Consider the following 23,614-nt stretch of genomic DNA (forward strand, 5'->3'; position numbering starts at 1 on the left):
TGCTGTGGTGCATGTGAGCCTGCACACACGCACACGTGCAAACACACACACACACACACACACACACACACACGACACAAACTAGAAATCCCTAAATTTTCTGCAAAATAATCTAGGTATATTTTTGGGTTATGTATACTTCATAAATAACCTCTGAACTCAAAAATTCCACAACTGTATTTTCTCATAAGAAATGATTTTTTTTCTCCATGGAACACCCCACCTCCTGGTACCCATTCTTTCTGTGATGCCTAGGATTAACTGTCATTTTGATGGGATCTAGATTTACCCAGAAAATAAACCTCTGAGTACACACCTGTGTGGGATTAGAATTAAAGTTAGCTTCTGACAGTATCTGTGAGGTGTTGTTTTGGGTTAATTAATGTGGGAAACCCGATTTTAACTGTGGGCAAGGCCACTCATGGGATCCTGCCTTCTATAAGATGCAGAATATGTGATGAGCCCAGGAATTCACTGTGCTCTGCTTCTGGACTATAGAAGCAATATGTGGAAGCTGGTTCCAGCATTTGCTAGTTGACTTCTCCACTATGATGACCATAGTACCCTTGAACCATGAGCTGAAAGAAGCCCTTTCTCCCAGGCGCTGTTTTTGTCAAGGTGTTGCTATCACAGCATCAGGAACAAGAAACTAAGATCCATCCTTCTTTCATTCCTTCCATCTTTCCTTCTTTATGTCCTTCCTACCCCAGGCCCTTGTGCATGTTGAGTAAACACTCAACCACCAAGCTATATTTAAGTCTTCAAGTCCTACATTTTCAGTTTCCATCTTTTCCAAACAGTAGGAAAATACCGCATGAATATCAAAGACAATCCCTCTACGATATTATATGACCAAATTAAATAGGAAATTCATTCACTTAATTGCACCAGTCGAAATTCTGCCTACCTTAATTTTTCTATTTTCATATACCAAATTTAATCTAATCAAGAAGTCCTATTAGCTTTAGTTCTTGTTAACACTGCCATTGATTTAGTCCTGCTACCAACACGCCTAGCATTTAAAGATGGGAATATTATTCCTAACGTGTACCCTCTTAACAGAAGCTGACATTGTCATCCATTCTCTGGATCATCCAAAGTAATCCTTAAAAGCAGGAAGAAAATCCTAGTTCTCCATTTAAATTCTTCAGTGGCTTTCCATTACATCTAGATCAGCACACACACTCAGCATGGCTTACAAGCCACCATAAGCTCCATTGTTCCCTGGATATTCATTTGGTCCTAGGCTCTTGTTTGCTGTCCCTTCTCTTTGGTAAGCTTTTCAGGCAATTTATACAACAGGCTCTCTATACTTTTCTCATTTAAGTCTTAGCTCAAATATCACTTGTGAGCATTTATTTGAAATCCTATAAGAATTAGCTTCACTTAGAGAAGTCACTTGAAATCACATTGGACAACTGTGTTTTCTTCATTGAGTGTGTAATGAATTTAAAATGAGTTTGATTATTTCACTTGTAGGTATACGCTGTCTGTCTGTTGTGATTTGAGTGAGAACTATCCTCTACAGGCTCATGTATCTGAATAATTGTTGGTGAATTATTTAGGGCAGTTATAGACCTTTAAGATGTGGAGCCTTGCTGGAGGAAGTAGTCACTGGGGGGGGGTATTAAGGGTTTTTGGCCTTGCCCCACATCCTTGCTGCTTCTTCTGTTGAGATGTGATCTCTGAGCACCTTGCTTCCATGCCTCGTGTCCCATTACGGACACCCTGCACGTATATGACAAAACAAAAACCAAAACTCACAAACCCTCATCCTTAAGTGGACTGAGCTATGGTATTTTATTCCAGCAGCAGAAATATAACTCATACAGTCTCCCCACCAAAATAAGAGCTCTTTTAAGGAACCCATGCCAATTCTGTGGCTTAGAATGATTCTGACATCTAAATGGTATGACTCATCTGTTTATGGTTTCGTTGAATGAATGAATGAACTTATTGGGAGAATTCCTCAAGGGACTTGTTAGTTACAACGTTGCTGTTGGATCTTCTGACAGTTAAGTGACTAAATGTTCAGCTGACCTATAAAGCTGGCAATCAGAACTCATCACTTTCCAGACATTTTCCCTAAAAAAGAATTCCTCCTTTTCAAGTCTTTAATATGTTAGGTGGATATCTATACAACCCTGGACATATTTACACAACATGCAAGAAGGATACGTGTATAACAATGCACATACTTACACACGATGCAAGGAGGATATGCATATAACAATGCACATATGGACACAACATGCTAGGAGGATATGCATACAACACTGCTCATATTTACCCAACATGCTAGCAGGATACATAGATAACAGTGTACATACACAACATGTTTGGAGGATATGCAAGCGACACTGTACATCTTTACCCAACAAGTTAGGAGGACACATATATAATAGTGTACACACACAACATATTAGGAGGATATGTATACAATGCTGCACATATTTACACAACACATTAGAAGAACACATATACAACACTGCATGTATTTACATAACCTGACTATTTTTAGTATATTTATTTCTAGACTTTAATTTTTCTCATGTCTTTTGATGTTACAAATGAGACTGCTAGTGTCTCAAAGTCGTCTCTTGTGGCCTGTTTTCCCATCATTTCCCATGATGAAAAATTCTAGGGTGGAAAATTCATAACCTGTTCTCCGCATGATTCAAAAACATTATAATTAAAAAGAAATGTCATCAGAGAAGCTTCCTTCTGCAGCAGATGAGAACAAATATGGCAACCCAATCAGGCATTACACAGAGAATGAGAGACCTTGCAACACAGCCCCCAACACCCTTCTGCTTAGGGGTCAAGGAACCCAACAGCAGAAGAGGCAGAAAGTGTTCAAGAGCCAATGGAACGGAGGACAAAAAGAAAACAAAACAAGGCCCTCTAAATCAACAGGATCGATGGGACTGCACCAGATGGGGTCCTAGAGCTAGGGGAGTGGGCACACGCCCCGTTCCTAACCCAGAAGCTGTCTCCAGTTAATATAAATTGGTTTTTTATTCTATCTTATTTTTTATTTTTATTTTACAACTATATAGATACATATTCTCTTTCTTTACCCTACACGTCCTTTGTGTATAAAAATACAGTTTCCAGTTTAGAGTTTTATGGGATCCCTGTGTGTACCAAAGACTGGGTATCCATCTATATATGTTTCTTATGCCATTTCTTGGGCTCTTTACCTTCTGGATGTTTGTTTTGGCCTATTCTTATGTGTAAGTTTTTGTTTTATCCATTGATTTTTATTTATTATTATTCCTTAGAAGTCTGTTTGTTTTCTAGTGAGAGACAAAAAGGAGTGGATCTGGACAGGAGGGGAAGTAGGGAGGAATTGGGAGGAGTAGAGGGAGGGAAATTGAAAGGAATATATATATATATATATATTAAATATTTATAATATATAAAATATTTATTTATGTATACAATGTTCTGTCTGTGTGTATGCCTTCAGGCCAGAAGAGGGCACCAGACCTCATTACAGATGATTGTGAGCCACCATGTGGTTGCTGGGAATTGAACTCAGGACCTTTGGAAGAGCAGACAATGCTCTTAACCACTGAGCCATCTCTCCAGCCCCAAAAGGAGTATATATTATGTGAGGAAAAAAAGCTATTTTAAATAAAATAAAATTTGAAAAATTATGCCCAATTTAAAAAAGAAAATGCTCAAACAATACATTTTTTTCCATTTTATTTTTTTTATTCTTTTTAATTGAAAGAATTACATTAAAACATTAATTTTTAATTTTTTAAGCCAGAAAGTTTAGGTTGAACGAACTCCTAAAAAAAGTAGAATTTCTGTTTCTAATGTTTCCCTATCTCTTATATACTTAAGGAAAAGTGAACACTTGACATTGTTTTTCATAGTCACTAACTGAAAAGTCTAGCTGAAATATACCTGATGCATCTTCAGAGCAGTGAAAAGAATAATCCTTATGAGCACCAGAAATATTTGTAAGATAGACAGTAAAATGGAATAACTTACTCCATTCAGTCACTCATCTATTTTTAAAAGATGGGCAGATTTATATTACACATCATGTGTAGATTTCAATATAATCAGAGTGTCACCTTCCACCCATGTAAACCATACACACCATCCAGATAGGTCACTGTGGTGGGATTTTCTTAATAATAAATTCTGAGACTACTTAGCCTTTGAATCCATTGTGGAAATAGTGTGTTTCTACTCTAGTTTTTCAGCAACAAATGGTATTTTACATTTGCAAATGGGCTTTAAAATCTATTTGCTATTAACTTTTAAGAATATTTCTCTCCATTTTAAATTTAAAAAGCTTACAAAGCTATGAAGTTTGGTAGAACGAATGAAAACACCGGCGCCTAACAGGTTGTTCGTGTTAACCATGACCATGCTCAGAACTTTATTAAAATTACGTGTTCCTGACTTGATGTCACTTAGAGATACTATCATTTTCCCCAGGGAATAGTCTAAACTCTAAAATTAAGTGCAATTTTTTGTGGCTTTCTTTCTCTGAATTAATGAAAAACAAAACCACCAATCAGATTAATTTTTGAAAACAAGAGCACAGACAATGCACACAAAGAGACACGTGGGAAGAGCATGAGGACCAGCAAGGACACTGCTCAGGCATGCAGCAGATGTGACAACTGATCTCTCTGGGTACCAGGTTCCTGATGGGTTGATAGTTTCTTCACAGTTAATCTACCCCAAAGACAAAGGATAGCCAGGCTCTGGTCCAGAGTATTTTCTTTTTCATTTCTAGAAATGCATTTATTTTTATGGGTGTGGGTACTTTATCTGCATGTATGTCTATTCAAAACATGTGTTCAGTGCTCTAAGAAGCCAGAAGGAATGTGTGTGCTTCTGTATGTATCTGTGCATGTGTGTGTGTGTGTGTGTAACAATAATTAACAACAAAAAACAGGACGTGAATTTGAGACGTGAATGGAAGGAGCTGGAGTAATGAAAGAGAAAGGGGAAGATGATGTAGTTATTTTAAAAATAAAATGTCAAAAAAAATTGGTTTTTCTCTACAATTTTCAGGGCAGATGTATTATCTATCTATCTATCTATCTATCTATCTATCTATCTATCATCTATCTATCCTTTGTTAGATTTATTATATACTCATAAATTGTTGTTCTTCTTGCTGCTGTTAATTTCAAATTTATTTTTGTTGAGAGAATCTCACTAAGTAGCCCATGACTGCCTGATACAAACCAAATAGGCCAAGTTGGCCTTGAAGTTATGGTGATTTTCCTGCCTGTGCTTGCCAAGTGTTGAGATTAGAGCTACATACCACCATACCAACCTAAGCTATTGAATATTTTAAAATATAAGTTCTGTATAATACGAACTCTTTTTTTAATTCAAGACAGGGTTCTCTGTGTAGCTGTGGTTGTTCTGGAACTTCCTTTAAAGACCAGGGTGGCCTCTAACTCAGAGCTCTGTCTGCTTCTCCCTCCCCAGTGCTGGGATTAACAGTGTGTGCTGCTACCACCACACAGCTTCTGTATTATCCAAACTTATTGCTTCTTTTTCTGCATTGGATTATCAGTTCTCTCTGAATTACTGTCTTTCTAGTTCCTCACAAATTCTTTACTGCGTTATTATGATTCGGGTTGAATTTTTAATACTAAAAGAGGAGTTTTATTGAAAGCAAGTCAAAATATCAACTACGTCCTAGAGAATTATATTTCTAAATTTGCAGTTATGGAAACCCATAGCTTCATACAGAATAATAACAGTGTCCTTCCATTTATGTTAAGATGCTGACAGTATGCACATTGCATGCTAATTCAACATTCTAAAAGAGGTTATCAACAATTTGAATCAAGTTCAAGCAAGTTATCTAAAGTGAGGAAGTTGATTGCATCCATTATTAAAAACCATAATCCACCAATCTGCAGTTTTAAAATGGCCTCTAATTATTTGAGGTCAATTTGGAAAAGTTTCCAATCAACTAGTCTAAGCTGCTAGCCCTTTCCTATTCTGACATTTAATTAGTGTTTAAATACGTTTATGGCATAAGAATGAACCTCTCTGAAGTGCCTTTCTCCTCTCCAAACCCCAGCAATTTAGGCGAAAAACAAATGGCAGCGGAAGAGTATCTAAGTGTGTGTCCGTCCATAGCTTTCAGCAATGGCTTGGCAGGTCTGAGCTGTGACTCCTCCTCTGTCACCAGACTTTACCAGGAATGTGAATTATCTCTTTTAAGGAAGTACTGGTGACAGGTCAAGGTCATCCCATGAAACAAGTGAACTCCAAAGAGTGAAAATGCGGGAGTTATTTCTAAGCAGTCACAGCAAGAATATGTAGCTAGAACTAAATGTTGATTAACTGGCACTCTAGTCTGGGAGCCACTCAGTGTCTACCTATGTCTGATCAGGAAGTAGACTGCAGGGATAGACATATGGATTCCATTAAGGCTGCTGAAGAAATGAAGGCTGCACATGCAAACAGTGTTCTCTCAATATTAAAGCTGGGAGAGTGTGAACAAGACCCTCTGAAGTTCAGTGTCTTTCATGTTTCATGAGCAATACATTGTGCTTGGGGGGAAAATCTACTTATGAAGGAGCCCTGTACATTCATATTCATGAGACTCAAGGAAAAGGAAACATTAGATGAAGAATATTCCTGGGATGTGGTGCTTATTGTGGGAACTGACACAGAACTTGAGGAATAGTTTAAATAAAAAGATATGAAAACTCAGTGAAAACCCTTGTTAACTTTACACTTCAATTTTGTAATTAATATTCGAGTTCTTAAGTTCAGTTGCAGTTACGATTTCAATACGTCCAACTGAAGTCCAAGAGGTCCACATCAGTAAAACGTGATACATTCTTGTGCTGCTAAGTAGCGCCCATTGTGTGATGTTTAATGTAATTGTTTAATCATTTATCATAACGGCTACATACAGACAATCAAAGTAGAAAGAGATTTCCTTTAGAGTTTCTGCTTAACTACATTAAATCATTTAATTCTTGTTAGAACACTAGACTAGTACCCTCACACTGGAGATCAACAGAGTTACAGTCATTAGAATCGCAGTGACCAAGTTGAAGCGTTTCAGCTAAACAGGTTTCCCAGTTATGTACACAAATAGCCATTTTTTTTAATTTATTTATTTATTGAGGATTTCTGCCTCCTCCCCGCCACCGCCTCCCATTTCCCTCCCCCTCCCCCGATTAAGTTCCTCTCCCTCATCAGCTTGAAGAGCCATCAGGGTTCCCTGACCTGTGGGAAGTCCAAGGACCGCCCACCTCCATCCAGGTTTAGTAAGTTGAGCATCCAAACCGCCCAGGCCGCCCCAAAGCCTATCATACAACAAAAGTATATGCTCAACTATGTTCATAGCAGCATTGTTTGTAATAGCCAGAACCTGGAAACAACCTAGATGCCCTTCAATATAAGAATGGATGAAGAAAGTATGGAATATATACATATTAGAGTACTACTCAGCAGTAAAAAACAAGAACTTCTTGAAGTTTGCGTACAAATGGATGGAAATAGAAAACACTATCCTGAGTGAGGTAAGCCAGACACAAATAGCCATTTGAATGAAGAAATCATACATTGTCACTTATCCCAGTAAAATACTCAGTCAAAAAAACTTAATACACACCAGTTTACAAATTTTATTTCTAAGTAACTACAGACTCACACAGAATCTCAGCTTTGGATTTTTTTTTTTTGTAAAATATAAAGTGACCTATAAGTTCACATTGCAAGAAACAAACAAACAAACAAACAAACAAAAAAAAAAACATCCCCACCTGCACACGCCACTCACCACCTACAAGTCCTCTGATACTTTTCCGAATTGCAGACAGTGCTGCAATCATTTTGATTAAATATTAAAGCAAAAACATGCACCTCAAATTTAAATTCAATTACCAATTCAACAAATATTTGTTGTACATAATCAGACTTTCATCTTGTACTTGTTCTTGGAATATAGTGACATATGAGACTACTGAATCACAGAACTAAACTTGACTAAACAGTTAAGTTAAAAAAATACATATGAATGCATATTGTCTAACAAAAAAAAATATAAAAGGTCCCTGGAAAGTAGAATGTCTTACAGCAGAGACATCCGGACTTCTAGAGAATCATGCTCTTTTTAGCAAAGTTGACTTATATACGAAGGACATTAGGAAAGCTGGATCCCACTTTCTCAGTACTCCTAGCTGGGGATGTGGACATGAAGATGAAGGCAGGGTTTTAGTAATGGAGAACACAGGCTGTTCCATCCATCCATAGGGATGCCACAGAGGATCCAACAGATTCCAATCTTTCTGGCTATCCTCTGTTGACACTATCTGAAAAATGACATGGTTTTGCTTCCCTGAGCATCAGGGGCAGCCTTCTGTGAAAGCTAGCAAGATTTTACACACACACACACACACACACACACACACACACACTCCTGCTACAGATTCACCTATGGACTCAGCATTGCTTCTACCCATGCTCATATAGTTCTCATTACTTTGTTACCGTAAAAAAAAAATCAAGGAACTACTCATGAGCCCATATATGTATATATGTACACATATATAATATATATATAATGTGTGTGTGTGTGTGTAACACACATACAAACACACATGCGTGCGCACACACACACATATAGCAGCAAAGCCCACACATTTCAAATATGTAATAAACAGTGAGGCCCACCTATCTCAACATAGAATTTAATTACTCTTTTACGAAAGTGTACACTTGCTTAACTAGCTAGTCTTTTACTAGTAGGCTTCTTTATATCCCTTCACAAGCACCATGGTTATATCATTTTGTCTAGTTATTAAGTAAGTCTTCAAGATCCCGTGTCTGAAAAATTTTATTTCCATTCTGAAAGATTCTAGACAAAAAGGCAACTATATTTCCACGGTGTTAGTTTAGCTGCGCTCAGTCAATAAGGCAATGTTACTTTACTAAAGTGTGCTTTTTCATAGATAGAAAAATGTCAAAATTCAGAGCAAGAAATGGATTAGATCTTGTTAGAAATATTAAATCACAAAAAACCCTTAATTTTACCCCCAATAAATTTCTATCTGCAATTTAAGTCTACTTTAGTATTTATTGTTTTTTTTCCCCTCATAACTGCATATGATGATTTATGTGGTTCAAAGGCAAGGTAAAACATGTTCATTTTAGGGACTAGCCACGGCAATTTTCTAGATTTACAATGGTAACAGAAAACACAGAGGCTCTTTCAGGAGCCTCTAGGGAAGTCCATTAGTGAGGATAACACTGCACTTTATAATTGACACGAGAAGACAGCGGCTAACGTGTAATATGTAAAGTATGCCAGGGCTCATTCAAACACGTTGTGTGCATAACAGCTCCTTTATCTGTGGTAGCTGTGTTCCAGGAACCTTGGTAAATGACTAAAGCCACAAATAATATCAAATTCTGCAACTCCTACTTCTTCCACATGTGCAAACCTATGATAAAGTATAATATCGATATGAGATGTGAATAGAACAACCACATTTGCACTTCGGAGGCACTAATTAATCAAAGTGGGGTTTCTTGAACACACACATAACAATACAGCAACAGGTGGTTACTGAGTTACTTGACAGGTGGGTAGTATATTCACCACAAATGCTGTGGACAAAGGGGCGCTCGGGTCCTGGGACAAGTAGAGTAAGATAGTGAAACTTTCATTATGCGACTGCCAGTGGCATACAAAATTTAACATTTATGAATTTTTTATTTCTGCAATTTTTCATTTAATATTTTCTGTCTATGGTTTGCTACAGATATCTTAAATCATGGAAGAAAAAAAATTCCTAGATGAGGAAGAAGTAGTCTATATGTCCCCCAAATCCTCAAAATAATAAGGGATAAGCACTTTGCTACGCTCCTTTGGCGAATGGAGCTTTTGTAATTTGCCTTGAAGCCATCAGGCAAGATCAAGATCTAACCTCAGATAGACTAAGACCAAAGCCCTTCTCATCCTTAGTATGCCACTCTGTCAACCAGAGGTCCTGAGTGCCTCAGGATGCACGAGGACACTGAACGACCACAAACGGAAGGAAGCCTTCTTAGCACCCTCTGGGCGGCTAGCAAATGTCACAAGCTAAGATCGAATTCCGCGATCTATAACCCTCCCTGGAGCAGAAATACCAGATAATATTTGCTATCCTGCTTTTATTGGTATCCAAAGGGGACAAAGTGACCCCAAAACAATTCACGAAAGCAGTGAATGAGAAGGAAATTCTGTTTTGCAATCGCTTCAGCTCTTTTTTCCTTTCATTGTTTTCCTATCTAAAGAACTTTCTAACTGGGCAGTGGGGGCACACGTTTTTAATCCCAGCACTCAGGAGGCAGAGACAGGGGGATCTCTGTGAGTTCAAGGCCAGCTAGGTCTACAGAATGAGTTCCAGAATAGTTAGGGCTGTTACACTAAGAAACCATGTCTCAGAAAGACAAACAAACAAACAAAAAAACAAAAACAAAAAAACCTTTCTAACAGCCTGCTATGGGTACTTTTTACATTCTTAGCATCTGCTTTAAATCTAGAAAAGCAGAGGTAACAACAGACTGCTAAATGTTTTTTTGCGGCTAACTTCCAGAAGTTTCAACCCGAACTCCTGATTTACAAGCCAATTCTTAAAACAAAAACAAACAAAAACAAAAAACAAAAAAACACCAAGAAACAAAAAGCCCGCTAGCACACTAGATGCTTCTGCATATATTTTTCTTTTTTTTCCCACTAGCATTGTTTACTTATTTTTTATTATCATGAGGAATCTTAGTATCTGAATGGAAATCAGTCGGTTTTTTTCCCCATCTGTGAAGTTTCTTTATTAGTCCCATGAGTCAAGGGGAAACTCTTTATTGCTTGCACAAATCAAGAGAAAAACAAATGCTAATTGAGCAGATTGATAGAGGGAGAAAAAGATGAAAGGCGAGATGCCAGCATAAACAGAATATGGCTATTCATTGTTACCCCCAGTGAATCAGCTACGCTCACAAATGTGCATCAAATACTAACTATGGCAACAGAGCTCCCAGCGGAACAAACCTCTGTGGAGGCTCAGGCAGGCGTGCAGATAGCTAGTCCTTCTCCACTAGAACAGACAAAGCAGTAGCCTCTCCCTTGTTGGACCATTCAGTTTTTAAAGGACAACACAAAGAGAGGTATAGGAGCCTGCTCCAAATACTCATTCAAAGGTGACAATACATTCCTTCTTAATACATTCCTTCTTATCAAACCAGCAAAGTCATGGCAGCCAGGGTCAGCAGGCAGTGTTCTGCTTGCTAGCCTTCACAGAAATAATTTCCCAATGTTAGCTGAATCAAAGAGAAAAATTAAAACGTCTTCCTTGGAGTGATGAAATCGCGGGGCTGTTCTCCCCCTCCGGTGCTCCTGCGGTGTTAAACTAGCTTTGTTCCTTTTACATCAGAACCAAATGCAAATGAAGTGCTCACCTGAGTGTGTAGACTCAGCAGAGCTGAACCTGTTTGATCTGTCTATCACACAGAGTGATGGAGGTTTCCAAGTAAAGTGACTTGTACTTTGAGCTGCTATGGCTGATTTTTTCCAAATGGACTAATGGGAGGCACAAGGCCTCTCAGACCCTAAATCCAAGGCTAAGCTGCTCTAAGGTTTCTAAGCCCATCTTATCATCATAACAAGGTTCTTTAGTTAAACGCTAGTGATGGGATGAAGGGCTCCCATTTCTCTTAAAGACACCCAAGTGTTCAGTGAACTTGGGGGTTCAACTGGGTCCCAGTACAAATACCTTGTAAAAGAAACATCACACTTTATTGGCCTGAAGCCAGGAACAAAACTCTTTCATTTTGGAAAGGAGTAGAGAATGGAGCTAAAAACAAAAACAAAATAAAAAAGCAAATTCTTACCTTTTGTAGCAATTCGTACACACTGGGTTTTAGTTTCCTGGTTGAGTGAAATCAAAAGAAAATGATCAGTACATAGACAATATTTTCTGATCTGTAAATTATTATTATACTTCTTATCACGACACTCCAAGGGTTAACAATAAGATTATGACTAAAGAACTATAATAACTAGGGAATTTCTTTCTCAATATATAGTCTTAGACAGTATTTTAAAAATTTGAAGGAGGTTTCTAGTAATTGCTAGAGATATCTGTATCTGTTTCACTTTGTCATAAAGCAAACTGGTGTGGCAGAGACAAGTTGGATGGCCTGCTATTTGCATGTTTGTTGCTTCTTGAGCTATCAGAAAGAGATACGGATCTGCAAAGCTAATACAAATCAGAACCGTATACAAATCTAATTTTCATCTGACAGCTCCAGACTTGGAACAAACCTGAACATGATATACTCTCCCTTGGATCTCGGCACAACTAAACAGCTAAACGGTAGTTGTTAAGAAAGATTATCAAGACATCACATAGCAGTTTAGATGTAATTTATCTGCTCTTTCTTTCCTGGAAATTTAGCTGTCAGCAACTAAGTTTTTTTTCCTCCCTCTTATTACCAAGGTAGATAGAGAAAGTAGAAATGTAAGGGGAAGCAGCAAGAACGGCTAGTGCTGGGGGATATAAAGAAACACAAGGCCCTCAGGCTGTCTTGGGCTCTGCTCCCTTGGCAGACACCTACTTTAGTCTTGGTCATTTTCTGCTTGCCTTAGCTTTCTTTCTTCCCTTTCTTCCTTTCCCCCACCCCCTCTTTCCTACCTGACAAGGTCTTGTGACTTAGTTCTCCTCCATGAGTTTTCCCATGTGTTCCAAACCCTACAGGACAAAGGCTTTATAGTGGTGGGTTTCTCTTGTCACAGTCACCTGGGCTAGCTGTTGCTTAGGTCACACTGGACAACATAGTTTAGGAAGAGATCTGGGTATATTATAGTTGGACAGGGCTCAGCACACCTATCCCTTCCTTCGGCCTCAGGGTATGGACAGACTGTTGTCCCTGGAATCCTAATAAATGGCTTCTGTGCAATCCTGGATCTACCTAATGTTGTTCTCTCTGTTCTGTTTGTTTACTTGTGTTAGCCAGGGTTCACATACTAGGAACATGAACTTTTATGAAAGAGAGGTTATCTTTAAGAGGTATTTATAACTCTATCTTCAATGGCTTTATACTTTGATAAATAACAGACCAAATTTATATAATTCCTTCTCGAGCATTTAATTTGAAAGCCTGGAAAATATAGAACTAGGAGAAGAAATGTGTTCTTCTGTTTCTTCTCTGTGGCCAACCTTCAGAATTGGCTGCAGGAGACTTTCATGAGCCAATGTAGACCCCAAGGGATGTTGATCCCCTAAAAGCAGTCATTGTTGAGTCTCTGCAGGCGTTACCAGCCTCTGCTGGTGTGAGGCTCATCAATGTCAAAACTCTTTGTGAATGATATGATTGCCAGTACTCACATTCCATAGCTCTCAGCCTTCCCAGTGCTGCGACCCTTTAACACAGCTTCTTATGTTGTTGTGACCCCCAACCATAAAATTATTTTCATTGCTACTTCATAACTGTAATTTTGCTACTGCTATGAGTTATAATGTAAATATCTGTGGTTTCTGATGGTCTTAGGTTACTCCTGTGAAAGGGTCATTTGATTGCCAAAGGGATCGTGACCCACAGGTTGAAAACCACTGTTAAATTTGATCAAATAGTAGTGTAGTTAAAGAATGTCAGAGAAAATCCCCTGTAAGTACACACATTCATAGGCACTCCTGCCACACAACAGAGGGATTAACAGGAGTTGACTTAAAAACTATTACCTCTTTGAAGTTGAAAACTCAAACCTGGAACTGCCTCTTACCTGTGTGCTATTTGTGTTTGGGGGGGGGGGGTTATCAACTTTTCTCATGTCTCTGTTTTGAAAAACCTAATTAGACAAGTACCTTTGAAAATGTGTGTAGTATGTGTATGTTCCGAGGGTTCGTTAATCTTGAATGTCATTTTGATGGGATTTATCACCATGGAAACAAACCTTTGGGCATGTCTGTGAGGTATTATCTATAAATTAATTGAAGCAGAAAGACCTGCCCTAAATATAGATCGCATTATTTGATGGGCTGAGGGTCTCACGCTAGAGAGAGAGGTTGGGAAGAACACCAGGATATTTTGCTCCCTGCTCTCTGAATAAGGACCCATGTGACCAGTGGCTTCCTACTCTTGCCATCATGCCTTGCACTCCATGGACTTAATTCTCACTGTGAACTGAAATAAACCCTCTATCACTTCAATTGCTTCTTGCTAGGCATTTGTGCCAGAGCCAGTAAAATAACTAATACAACTTGGTGTGGACCCTAAAGAATCGAGTTATATAGGGGGAAAATGAGTAGGGAAAAACATCTTCAACTATGGATAGCCTCTGCATGGAGACTACCTATTTAAAGGGTCTCTGGCATTTTTCGTTGTCCTATACTGTACAATGGCCACACTGGTAGGCAGAAAAATACAGCTTGCGTGTCAAATCAATATTCATATTGTCATGGCCCCTGTAGAAATACAAATTGGTTGTTTCCCAATTAAACTCTCCTAAGAGTTAATATGACTCATACAACTGCTTGTCACATACTTCATATCGGCTCCCAGATGCCACCAATTATACAAAACCAAACCACTTCTCATGCAGCTACAAGTCCATCAAAATGCCAGTGTTCATCTGGATAGGAAATTGTTAAAAGTTTCTCTTCTCAACATGCTTTTCTATCCTGCCTGCCCTTGTCCAAACTAGAAATAAATAAATAAAAACAACATTAAGTCGCTGGGAAGAAAAGTCTTTCAAAGGTAACCAGCGTGAGAGCAAAAGGCTAGGTTGTTTCTCTCCACGTGCCCTGCTGTGATTTCCGCTTCAATATTCATTTGGGATCAGCAGCAGTGCTCCACAACAACTGTGTCCAAAATAGGAAAAGGAGGGGCAGTCGGGGCCAGGGCCAGCCAACTTCTGTAATGGCTCAGCACCCAGCCTTCGGCAGGCAGTCTTCTGTTTAGGGTCTGTCAGCTGGACCACGGGCGTCCCATTACTTTGTAATCAGAGGATTGTTACTTGTTATTTACTATTTGGCTCGTACCCCCTGAAAAGCTTATAAAGGTTTATTAGCCCGCTGCGGAACGCATATTCTGTTTATCCTGAAGTAAATTTAATCTTTTGAAGCGGCCACTACTGAGCAAGTGAGGCAGAACAATGGCGGGAATTTACTGGGGGTGAAGTCCCGGCGGCAGCACACCCACCTTTTCAAATCACTTTCCCCACAGTTGCACTGTGGGCATTCCTGAAGACGGAGCAAGTTGCAGTAGTTACTAGGAAACGGAGATCCTGTGAAATGCTGCTGGCTTGCAGCCTGGGGCCTTCAGTCAACGTGCACGTGGCTGGCAACGGGAGAGACACTATACACCGATTTTTCCCCTAATCTAATCTAATCTTTCTCTCTTTCTCTCTCTCTCTCTCTCTCTCTCTCTCTCTCTCTCTCTCTCTCTCTCCCTCCCTCTCTCTTCAATTTTCCTTATCAAACGCTACCGAGTGTTTATAAAATATAACCATAGCTTTACGAACGATAGAGGGAAAACCAAATCTCAACGGGATCTCACCTTCTCCACACTGCTCATGGCTTGGAAGTAGATGTTGTATCCTTTGCGAGGAGCCAGTGGAGGGTTCCAAAAGCCTTTATAGGTCCGGTTGTCACCCACGGTGAAAGGGGCAGGCTCAGGAAGATTCCCAGGGGGGAGTTCTGCAGCAAAGTAATAGGGTGCACCCCCACTCAGGGCGTTCTGGTACGTGACGGGTACCTGGTAGCACTCCATGGCCCCGGCTTCTCGCTTGGTCCGATGCGGATGCAGTTGCTCGACGACAATTTGGTAAGCACTTTGGGGAAAGGAAAGAAATGCTTGCAATTAGAAAACCATCAAGACATTGAGATTTGGGGGAAGGAACAAGGGGTTCAGCGTGGGTACGCTGTGTCTCCATGTATATGTAACCGGCATGCATCCCGTTTGCCATAAAACAGCTTCTCATGGGCTCTGCTGCCCCCAACGCTGAGTTTACCATAAAGTCGTAATCACCATAAAGCGGTTCACATTTGCAGGGACTGAAAACTAAGGTCCGCTAATGAGGACCCTGGCGTTAACCATAGTCGTGTCCTATTTTTCAGTGGAAAAGTTAACATTTCTTTGCGAGATTACATCAGGGAAGGCCCAGGTCCAAGGCCCACCAGAATGATGGCCTCCGGGAGGCACTGGAAGCTGTTGGAGGCAGTTGTCACAGGCTTGGGGCCTCAAAGCACTGACAGGCTTCTCCACCTCCTGACCTGGCCTCCATCTCCACTGCCTCACAGCTATGCAGATCCAAAGTACAAGTGACATGCGACAAGGCGGGCACAGATGGACAGAAATCTGTCCCTAGAACAGAAATAGACTGCCTCCTTCTTCTGGGCTTGTTAATAATGAAATGTTACAAATTGGAGAGACAGATGGCATGTGGCCTATTAAAACTCCAATCTGAACCACAAACCCTTTTCTTTAAACACCTTAGAACTTTCCTCCAACCGCTGTTATTTTAGAGGGGTAATAAAAGAAAGAAGACCCTGCAAATTTAAAATAACGATCTCTGGATCACTAATAACTCTGCACTGTCAAGTTCTCAAACTCATATGTCAATAGCATCCTTCCTTAGTGGAAAATGTCTCATGGAAAAAATTAGGTTAAGACTATCTATGAAACTTGCCATTATTATTAATATGTTACGTGTACTTTTAATGGGCAGAATATTAATATAGTTTAGAATTTCTGAAAACTGAAGGAAAATGAATTGTGGTGGTTTGTTTAAATTCAGTAGGAATAAGCTGTGTGTGGGGCTCCATGCAAAATCTTGAGACCCTTAGGTAAGTGTGCTCCATCTGGGTCTCCCAGAGGGGGTAGACAGCCAAGAGATCTATAGTAGGGAAGAAGACTCTTTGTTAAGAGTCTCCCAGAGAGACTAAGAGAGAAAAACAAAGTTTGCTTCTAAGAAAGTGAAAAAAATTCAGATCTAGAGCAAAATTCCAATTTAAATATAAGCTGCTATACTTAGAAGCAAAAGACCCCAGAGCCTCAAAGAAAGGATTGCATTTAAGTTAAAACTACAGCTTTATTTTCCTCCTAAATATTGAAGTCCTCCACTGCTGGTTTTTTAATCAAAATATTGCTAAAATTAAAAAAAAAAGGCTGTTATTATTTATTTCTTTCTCTTTTGATGGCAGAAACTGAGATTTGACCGAGTAACCAAGGCAGAAGTCTCTGTGATTTCTTATTGTAGACATTGCACCATCCTCTACACTTTGCCAGGTTGGGTCATCAAGCTTGAAGGAATGCTACTGACAGGAAGCCTGCCCTCTGTCTCATCTAGGGAATGACATTTGTCAGTTTTAAATTTAAGAAATAGCAAGCAAAGCCCCACAGACACAAAGAAAAATAGAGCAAAGTTGATATGTGCTTGCTAGGTGGACCTAGTCCTTATTTTAAGTTTATTATTCATATTTATGTTAAATGCTTCTATACTATGTATAAATCCACACACGCACACAAATTAATAGATGTATCATACTCTCCAGACAAATCTAACCTTATGCTCTTACCCTAACGAACAATAATGACAGTTATCTATCTTGGTTAATAGCCTAAGCTAACCTTTGAAAACAAAATTCTTAATTACCCCATATACCTAAAAAAAATCTAGTATATATCAAATCTCAACCCATTCCATTTAGTTGATATATTTAACATTTCATTTTCATGTTTTTCCATTTCAGTTAAATATAGGAAATATGTAAGACAGCCTGTAGCTCTCCAGATTTATTTGGGGCAAAGCAAACTGTTACAGGGGGAGAGAAGGAAAGACAAAAAGGTACAGTCTGCACTTTAGAAACCTTGAGTGTGGGTCCATCTGAGATTAAAATCAACAGCTTCAAGCAAGCTTTAAAATTTGGCATATCCTATTTAAAGAGAAAGTTTAGAATAGGGCTGATTCTATAAGATACAGAAAATCAGAAAATTTCCCACTTTTGCATAGGGATGTTTTATTAACATGGGCTTTAATCTTTAGTATATCTTTTACTAACTAGTAAATTTTATCTAAGAAATGAAGCACATCTTTGTTACTACTACTGAGAGACTAGGCGAAAGAGATCTGAGTTGCTAGTGGATTCTATGTGTGTCTGACTTTCTTCCTTCTTGCATTATGAAGCAGATGTCTGGGACCCCTCTCCACAATCCACATGTGCTGTGTATTTGGAGATGGGCATCTATGGAAAGCAACGTGGCTTAGATGAGTGGTCTCAGCAAGTATTGATTTTGCCATCTCGGACTTCTCAGTGAGCTATGAAGAATACATGAATGTTCTTTGAGCCACCAAGGATTTGTCATGACAGCATAAAGCTGATTATATAAATATTTTTTTCTTTAGAAAGCTTGCCTCCAGGAATATTGCCTAGGTTCCTATTTGTGCAATGACCGGAATAAGGTGAGAAGTTAGGGGAGACAACAAGACCTCACTCCACCCCCTTTCACTCTGCTCTCTACCCTGACAAGTGCAGCACCTACTTACACTGCCTTGGACTCGGCTCGATCGCTGAGTAGTGTTCAAATTCCGCAGTGATTATTCCATGGGCCGATACAGGAGCCACTTAATTTTATATTGAAATGGAATATATTCAAATGGAATCATGGGTATCTAACTAGGCATGGTAGTATGAACAAATCACTTTTGATTTTTCTGGTGATGTCTTTACTTAGAATCTATCCAAAGCATTCTTTTTCTCTCATACAACAACGACATCTTCTGCTTCGGAAGGTCTCGACACTATTTGAGTAACGAAGATATCCTTAGTTAGCTTTCTTCCTAGGAATTTGAATCTGTTCATTCTTTCACTGACTTTATTCAACAATGAAGCATTGGGCACTGATACTGAGGTGAAAAATTACTCCTCACTATCAACTTTCTATTTGCTTTTCTGTTGTTGACATTACCAAAATTCTTTCTGTTATTTAAATGCTTTGTGGCACTCAGAAGTATGATACACACATACATACACACACACACAGACCGACACAAACACAGACACACACACACTCCACTTACAAACTGTGACTTTCCTTGGTTGATGTCTACAAGAAAGCAACTCACAAATATATTTCTCGTCACCTTAACTCAGTTCCAGACTTCTTTTTCTTCCTAACATTTAAACCAAGTTCAAGGTGATTTCCTTTTTTCCTTTTTTCTCTTCTATGACATCACTGGAAATAAATTTCTGGTATCATGACTGCTGTAGTTTTGTGTCTTTGTTTCTTCTGCCAGCACATTAGAAAACTCAGTTGTCTTTCGAGGAAATGACACTGGTTAAAGTCTTTTGGGGCACTTTACTGTCATTATGGAGCACAACCTTCAGCCAGTCCCCACCCCCACCCTGAAGCTAAACCCTTGTGTGTCTTTCTCTCCCTTTCTCCGGGTACATTATCTGTGCTGAACTGACTGCAACTGCAGTGAATTCATAAAACGTGTTCACAAGCAGCAAAATGTGCATGGAAACAACCATATATCACTACAGTGAGAACTACCCTAGAGGTTCAGACCAAACTCCAAACAACTGCTGAGAAAGGGCAGAAATTCCTTCACTGGCCAGTCTGAGAAGATGTGCCTCAGACACATATCCCGCTTCATAAAAAAAAAAAAAATCTATTGCTGTTCTTTCTCACTTGACAAGTATAGTCAATTCAAATTAATCAAAGGGCAGAGAAATCAAATTAGGACTGGACTGACGGGTGACCGGAAATGGTTCTATGTTTCCGTTTATTAAAGTTTTTAAATGATTGGATGGAATTTAATTCTAGCTAAGCCAAGTCCTCACTTCCTGTAATATTTCTTCATCTTTTAGCATGAGGTTTCTTTCCATTCTCTTCCTTCATTTTACAAGTCAGACTCTACACATTGTCCTGGGATTAGTATTATAATGAATCCTTGTCCTTCTTCTTCTCTCTTGCTCTCACTATTTTTTTTTGATACATATTATTCATTTGAAGCTAGGGCCATACATACTGTCAAGCATCTTCTCAAAAATCTTCACAGCATTAAGATACTTCTATCATGAATAATTCTCTGTTTCCCTTGCCAGTGTACTCTTCTTGAGGTGGAGGGAATATATGGAAAGTCACAATTACACTAATTCTCTTTAAATATAGTCAGTAATTCACCGATCTTATTCATGATGCCATAGCCTCATTGGTCAGAACCCTTAGGACTTGCCTCAGAAATTTAGGTACTTAAACAGGAAGACAGATCACTGTCTTAAAAGGTACTGCCTCCATGGTGAACATTGTCCATTATGAACACAGTGTGATTACCCTGTCATAAATACTGCATCTGACATGCCTCTTCCTTACTAGATTATGAGTTCATGAAAGGCAGTAGCTATCCCATTTTTAAGTTTAGTGTCTCCCACTCAGTCATTTATGAAATATCTGTTATATGCTGTGGAATATTTTTAAGTGGTGTCGTCTCCCCTGCTCTCCAGAGGCTAACTTCTAGGAAGATACACACACACACACACACACACACACACACACACATTTATACACACACAATACACACAAATTCACTATTTGTAAAGATACATTTTCTGGAGAAAGACAAAAAGACAAAGAAGGGGCCAGAGAGACAGCTCAGTGGTTAAGATCACTGGATGCTCTCGCTGAGGAATTGGCTTTGATTCCTAGTACCCACATGGCAGCTCACAATCGTCTATAACTCCAGTTCCCAGGAATTAGACATCTGATTGAGTTGGATGCTGACCTTTATGCTTAGAAAACAACACAGAGATATTACGTCCATCTATACTTCAGTTTTAACATATGTCTAGTTAGAAGTCCGGTCAGTTTGTCATGATGATAATTAAGACAACCAAGAAGCATTTGTTATCTTTACCATGTGGGGTGCAGCACACTTTCCATCAGTGGATGCCAATGGCCACACTAATGCTGCCTGTGCACATGCGATGAGGGACCAGACCATCAGCATATACAGTTGGTGTGGATCACCTCTATATTGTGACCTGTGTTTCTGTTACACTCTCACTTAAATCTTTAGACAATTTCTTCTTGATCTAAGAAAAATTCTGGTCCTCACCATAGTTCATGACTACATCTTAATTTTGTCACTAAACATATATGGTGCTTAGACTCAAAATTTGATGAATCCCCTCCCCATTGAAATTATGCTAGAATGGGTTCTTGACTACCAAAAGTACAGAGTTTGTATTTGGAAAATCCTGCAATAAAATGTGCATCTATTTGTAATACCTAACCACAAACTCAGCATCTACACAAAGAAAACCCATGTATTTATAATATTCTGCTACTTAGAAAAAAAATTAAGAAAAATTATATGTTTTAAGAAACCTGTCTTGTGAGACATGAGCACTTCAAGTCATGGCAATGACTGTCAAATGCCTAAAAGCACATTTGAATTTCTAGGCAAAGCAGGCATCAAGTTTACATTTTTCAGATGATTATAAAAGTTAAAAAAAATATGTTGAAGAACCACACTTGCCAGGATAGAATTACACACATTGTTCATTAACAGCCCCGGGGAAGCTTGGTACACGATGAGAAATCGAAGAGACAGCTCATGCTGAGCGCCTCATTTAGGTTGTTTGTAAACTGAAGAGTGTGTTATTTCTTTCCTGAGTACCAAGATCTCTCAAAAATAATATTCACTGAAAATACTAATAAGGTAGGTAAAATATACAAAGTAACTGTGTTTTTTGAAAAACACAGATGTTTTTGATTTATGATAACAAAAAATATTAGTCTTCCTTCAATAACCTTGAATACCAGAATTGGCATTTTGGGTAAATGACTCTGCGCTATGTCAGTTTAAGGGGTGGTCCCACCTCCCATCTTTCTTTTTTTTTTTTTTTTTTTGGTTTTTCGAGACAGGGTTTCTCTGTGGCTTTGGAGCCTGTCCTGGAACTAGCTCTGTAGACCAGGCTGGTCTCGAACTCACAGAGATCCACCTGCCTCTGCCTCCCGAGTGCTGGGATTAAAGGCGTGCGCCACCATCGCCCGGCCCACCTCCCATCTTTCTAAGCTTCACATAGCCTAGTGTGAGGCACTTAGTGGTGCTTTCATTTCCACTGCAACCATGAACACTTTGCCCTAGGAGCATCCCAGCCTCAGCCTCAGCCTGAGTTAGCCTCAGCCCGATCTCTGTTTCTACCAGAGTGAGCCCCCCCCCCTTCGCAAGAGGATAGCTCAAGGCAATTGCTGCAGTAGTCCTGTGGCCACCCTCAGTTTTCAAGCTGCCAGTAAACAGTCTCTCTCCCTGGCCTCTATTATGGCTCCAGCTTTAGCTGCTGTCAATTTGCCCACATCCAACTTCAATGACCTCAGTTACTTGATGTTCTAGGTAGAACATCCCATGTCCTATCATTTGCTTGCAATTTCTTGAAACACCCACCATCCCTTCCTTCTCCAAGTAAACCTCATCTCTTCCCCTCCTCAAAATGCCAGGTCTAACCCCAACTTTCTCTATGTGGTCATTGCCTTACTAGGGAGTCAGTCACACTCCAAACAGGCACACATGGAAGACTATTCCATGTATCTAGATAAACTCCTGGTATGAATGAATTGCTATGGAATCTGTAAATGTATGGGAACCATTGCTAATTTAGTTTTTTCATAAGACTATACTAAAGTAAATGTATAAACTCCGAATCTCGAGGATTTCTTAGTTACTATAACAGAAGATTTGGCATGGGAGTTGAACATTTGGAAGACCAGGAAAAAGAATGTCCATCTGTACTAGAGTTGGGACAAATGGACAGCAAAATGCACAGCAACAGAGGCTAACTGTATTACAACAAAGGGAAGATGGTTCATTCGGGGTTGGTGGCAGAGGACAAGTGGATGCTTTCGGGTTTAGCTAGAGGTTAAGAGAGCTGGCATTCATGGGAAGACAAGGAGCTGAATGGCAGCAAAATTTACATCAGTAACAAAATGTCAGTCACTAAGCCTGAAGAAACTGAGCAGAAAGTAAAGTAGTTTAAAGAAAAGCTGAAAGGCATGCTGGAATCCAAGAAAAGATTTGTAGAACCAGACTGTACTCTCAGTGCTAGGAAAATTGATGCTACCAATTGAGACCATCACTTTAAAGTGATTAGGACACTGAACTAGACCACCTCATGATCAGGCCCCAGTGTCTGCACAGACGGCTGGAGGGGAGAACGTGGTTAGGACACTGGATGTATAGACACCAGTGTCTGCATGGATGGCTGGAGGGAGGAACGTGCTTAGGACACTGGCCTAGACCACCTCATATCAGGCCCCAGTGTCTGTCTGGTTGGCCAGTGGGAGGAACATGGTTAGGACACTGGACTAGACCACCTTGTGATCAAGTCCCAGTATCTACTTGGATGGCTGGACGGAGGAACATGGTCAGAGGAAAAGAAGATGCCACCCAGCTTAAGGATCCCAAAAGCAAGGGAGTCAAAATTCAAACTCAGCAAAGGTCAAAGTGCTGCCTAACAGCACAAGTTTATCCCCCTGCCTACTGGCTCCACCTGCAGGTGCACTGTGCAAATGCAGCTGAACACAGACGGCCTTGACTGGATTAACTCTTAGAAAT

At 39.5% G+C, this 23,614-nt stretch overlaps 1 protein-coding gene across 15 annotated transcripts in view; it reads right to left on the bottom strand.

The window, feature by feature from the left end:
• The window catches only part of Ptprk (protein tyrosine phosphatase, receptor type K), a 539,194-nt gene that overhangs the window by 84,066 nt on the left and 431,514 nt on the right, over window positions 1–23,614 (bottom strand). For all 15 annotated transcript variants that reach the window (XM_013352406.2, XM_026787348.1, XM_013352405.2 and 12 more), the window contains exons 12-13: window positions 15,553–15,826; window positions 11,887–11,923 (exon numbers count right to left, since the gene is read on the bottom strand). In XM_013352406.2, the coding sequence (XP_013207860.1) occupies window positions 11,887–11,923; window positions 15,553–15,826 (311 nt within the window). The remainder of the gene's footprint in view (window positions 1–11,886; window positions 11,924–15,552; window positions 15,827–23,614) is intronic.

Source organism: Microtus ochrogaster, linkage group LG9 (assembly GCF_000317375.1).
Source record: "Microtus ochrogaster isolate Prairie Vole_2 linkage group LG9, MicOch1.0, whole genome shotgun sequence".
Taxonomy (NCBI): Eukaryota; Metazoa; Chordata; class Mammalia; order Rodentia; family Cricetidae; genus Microtus; species Microtus ochrogaster.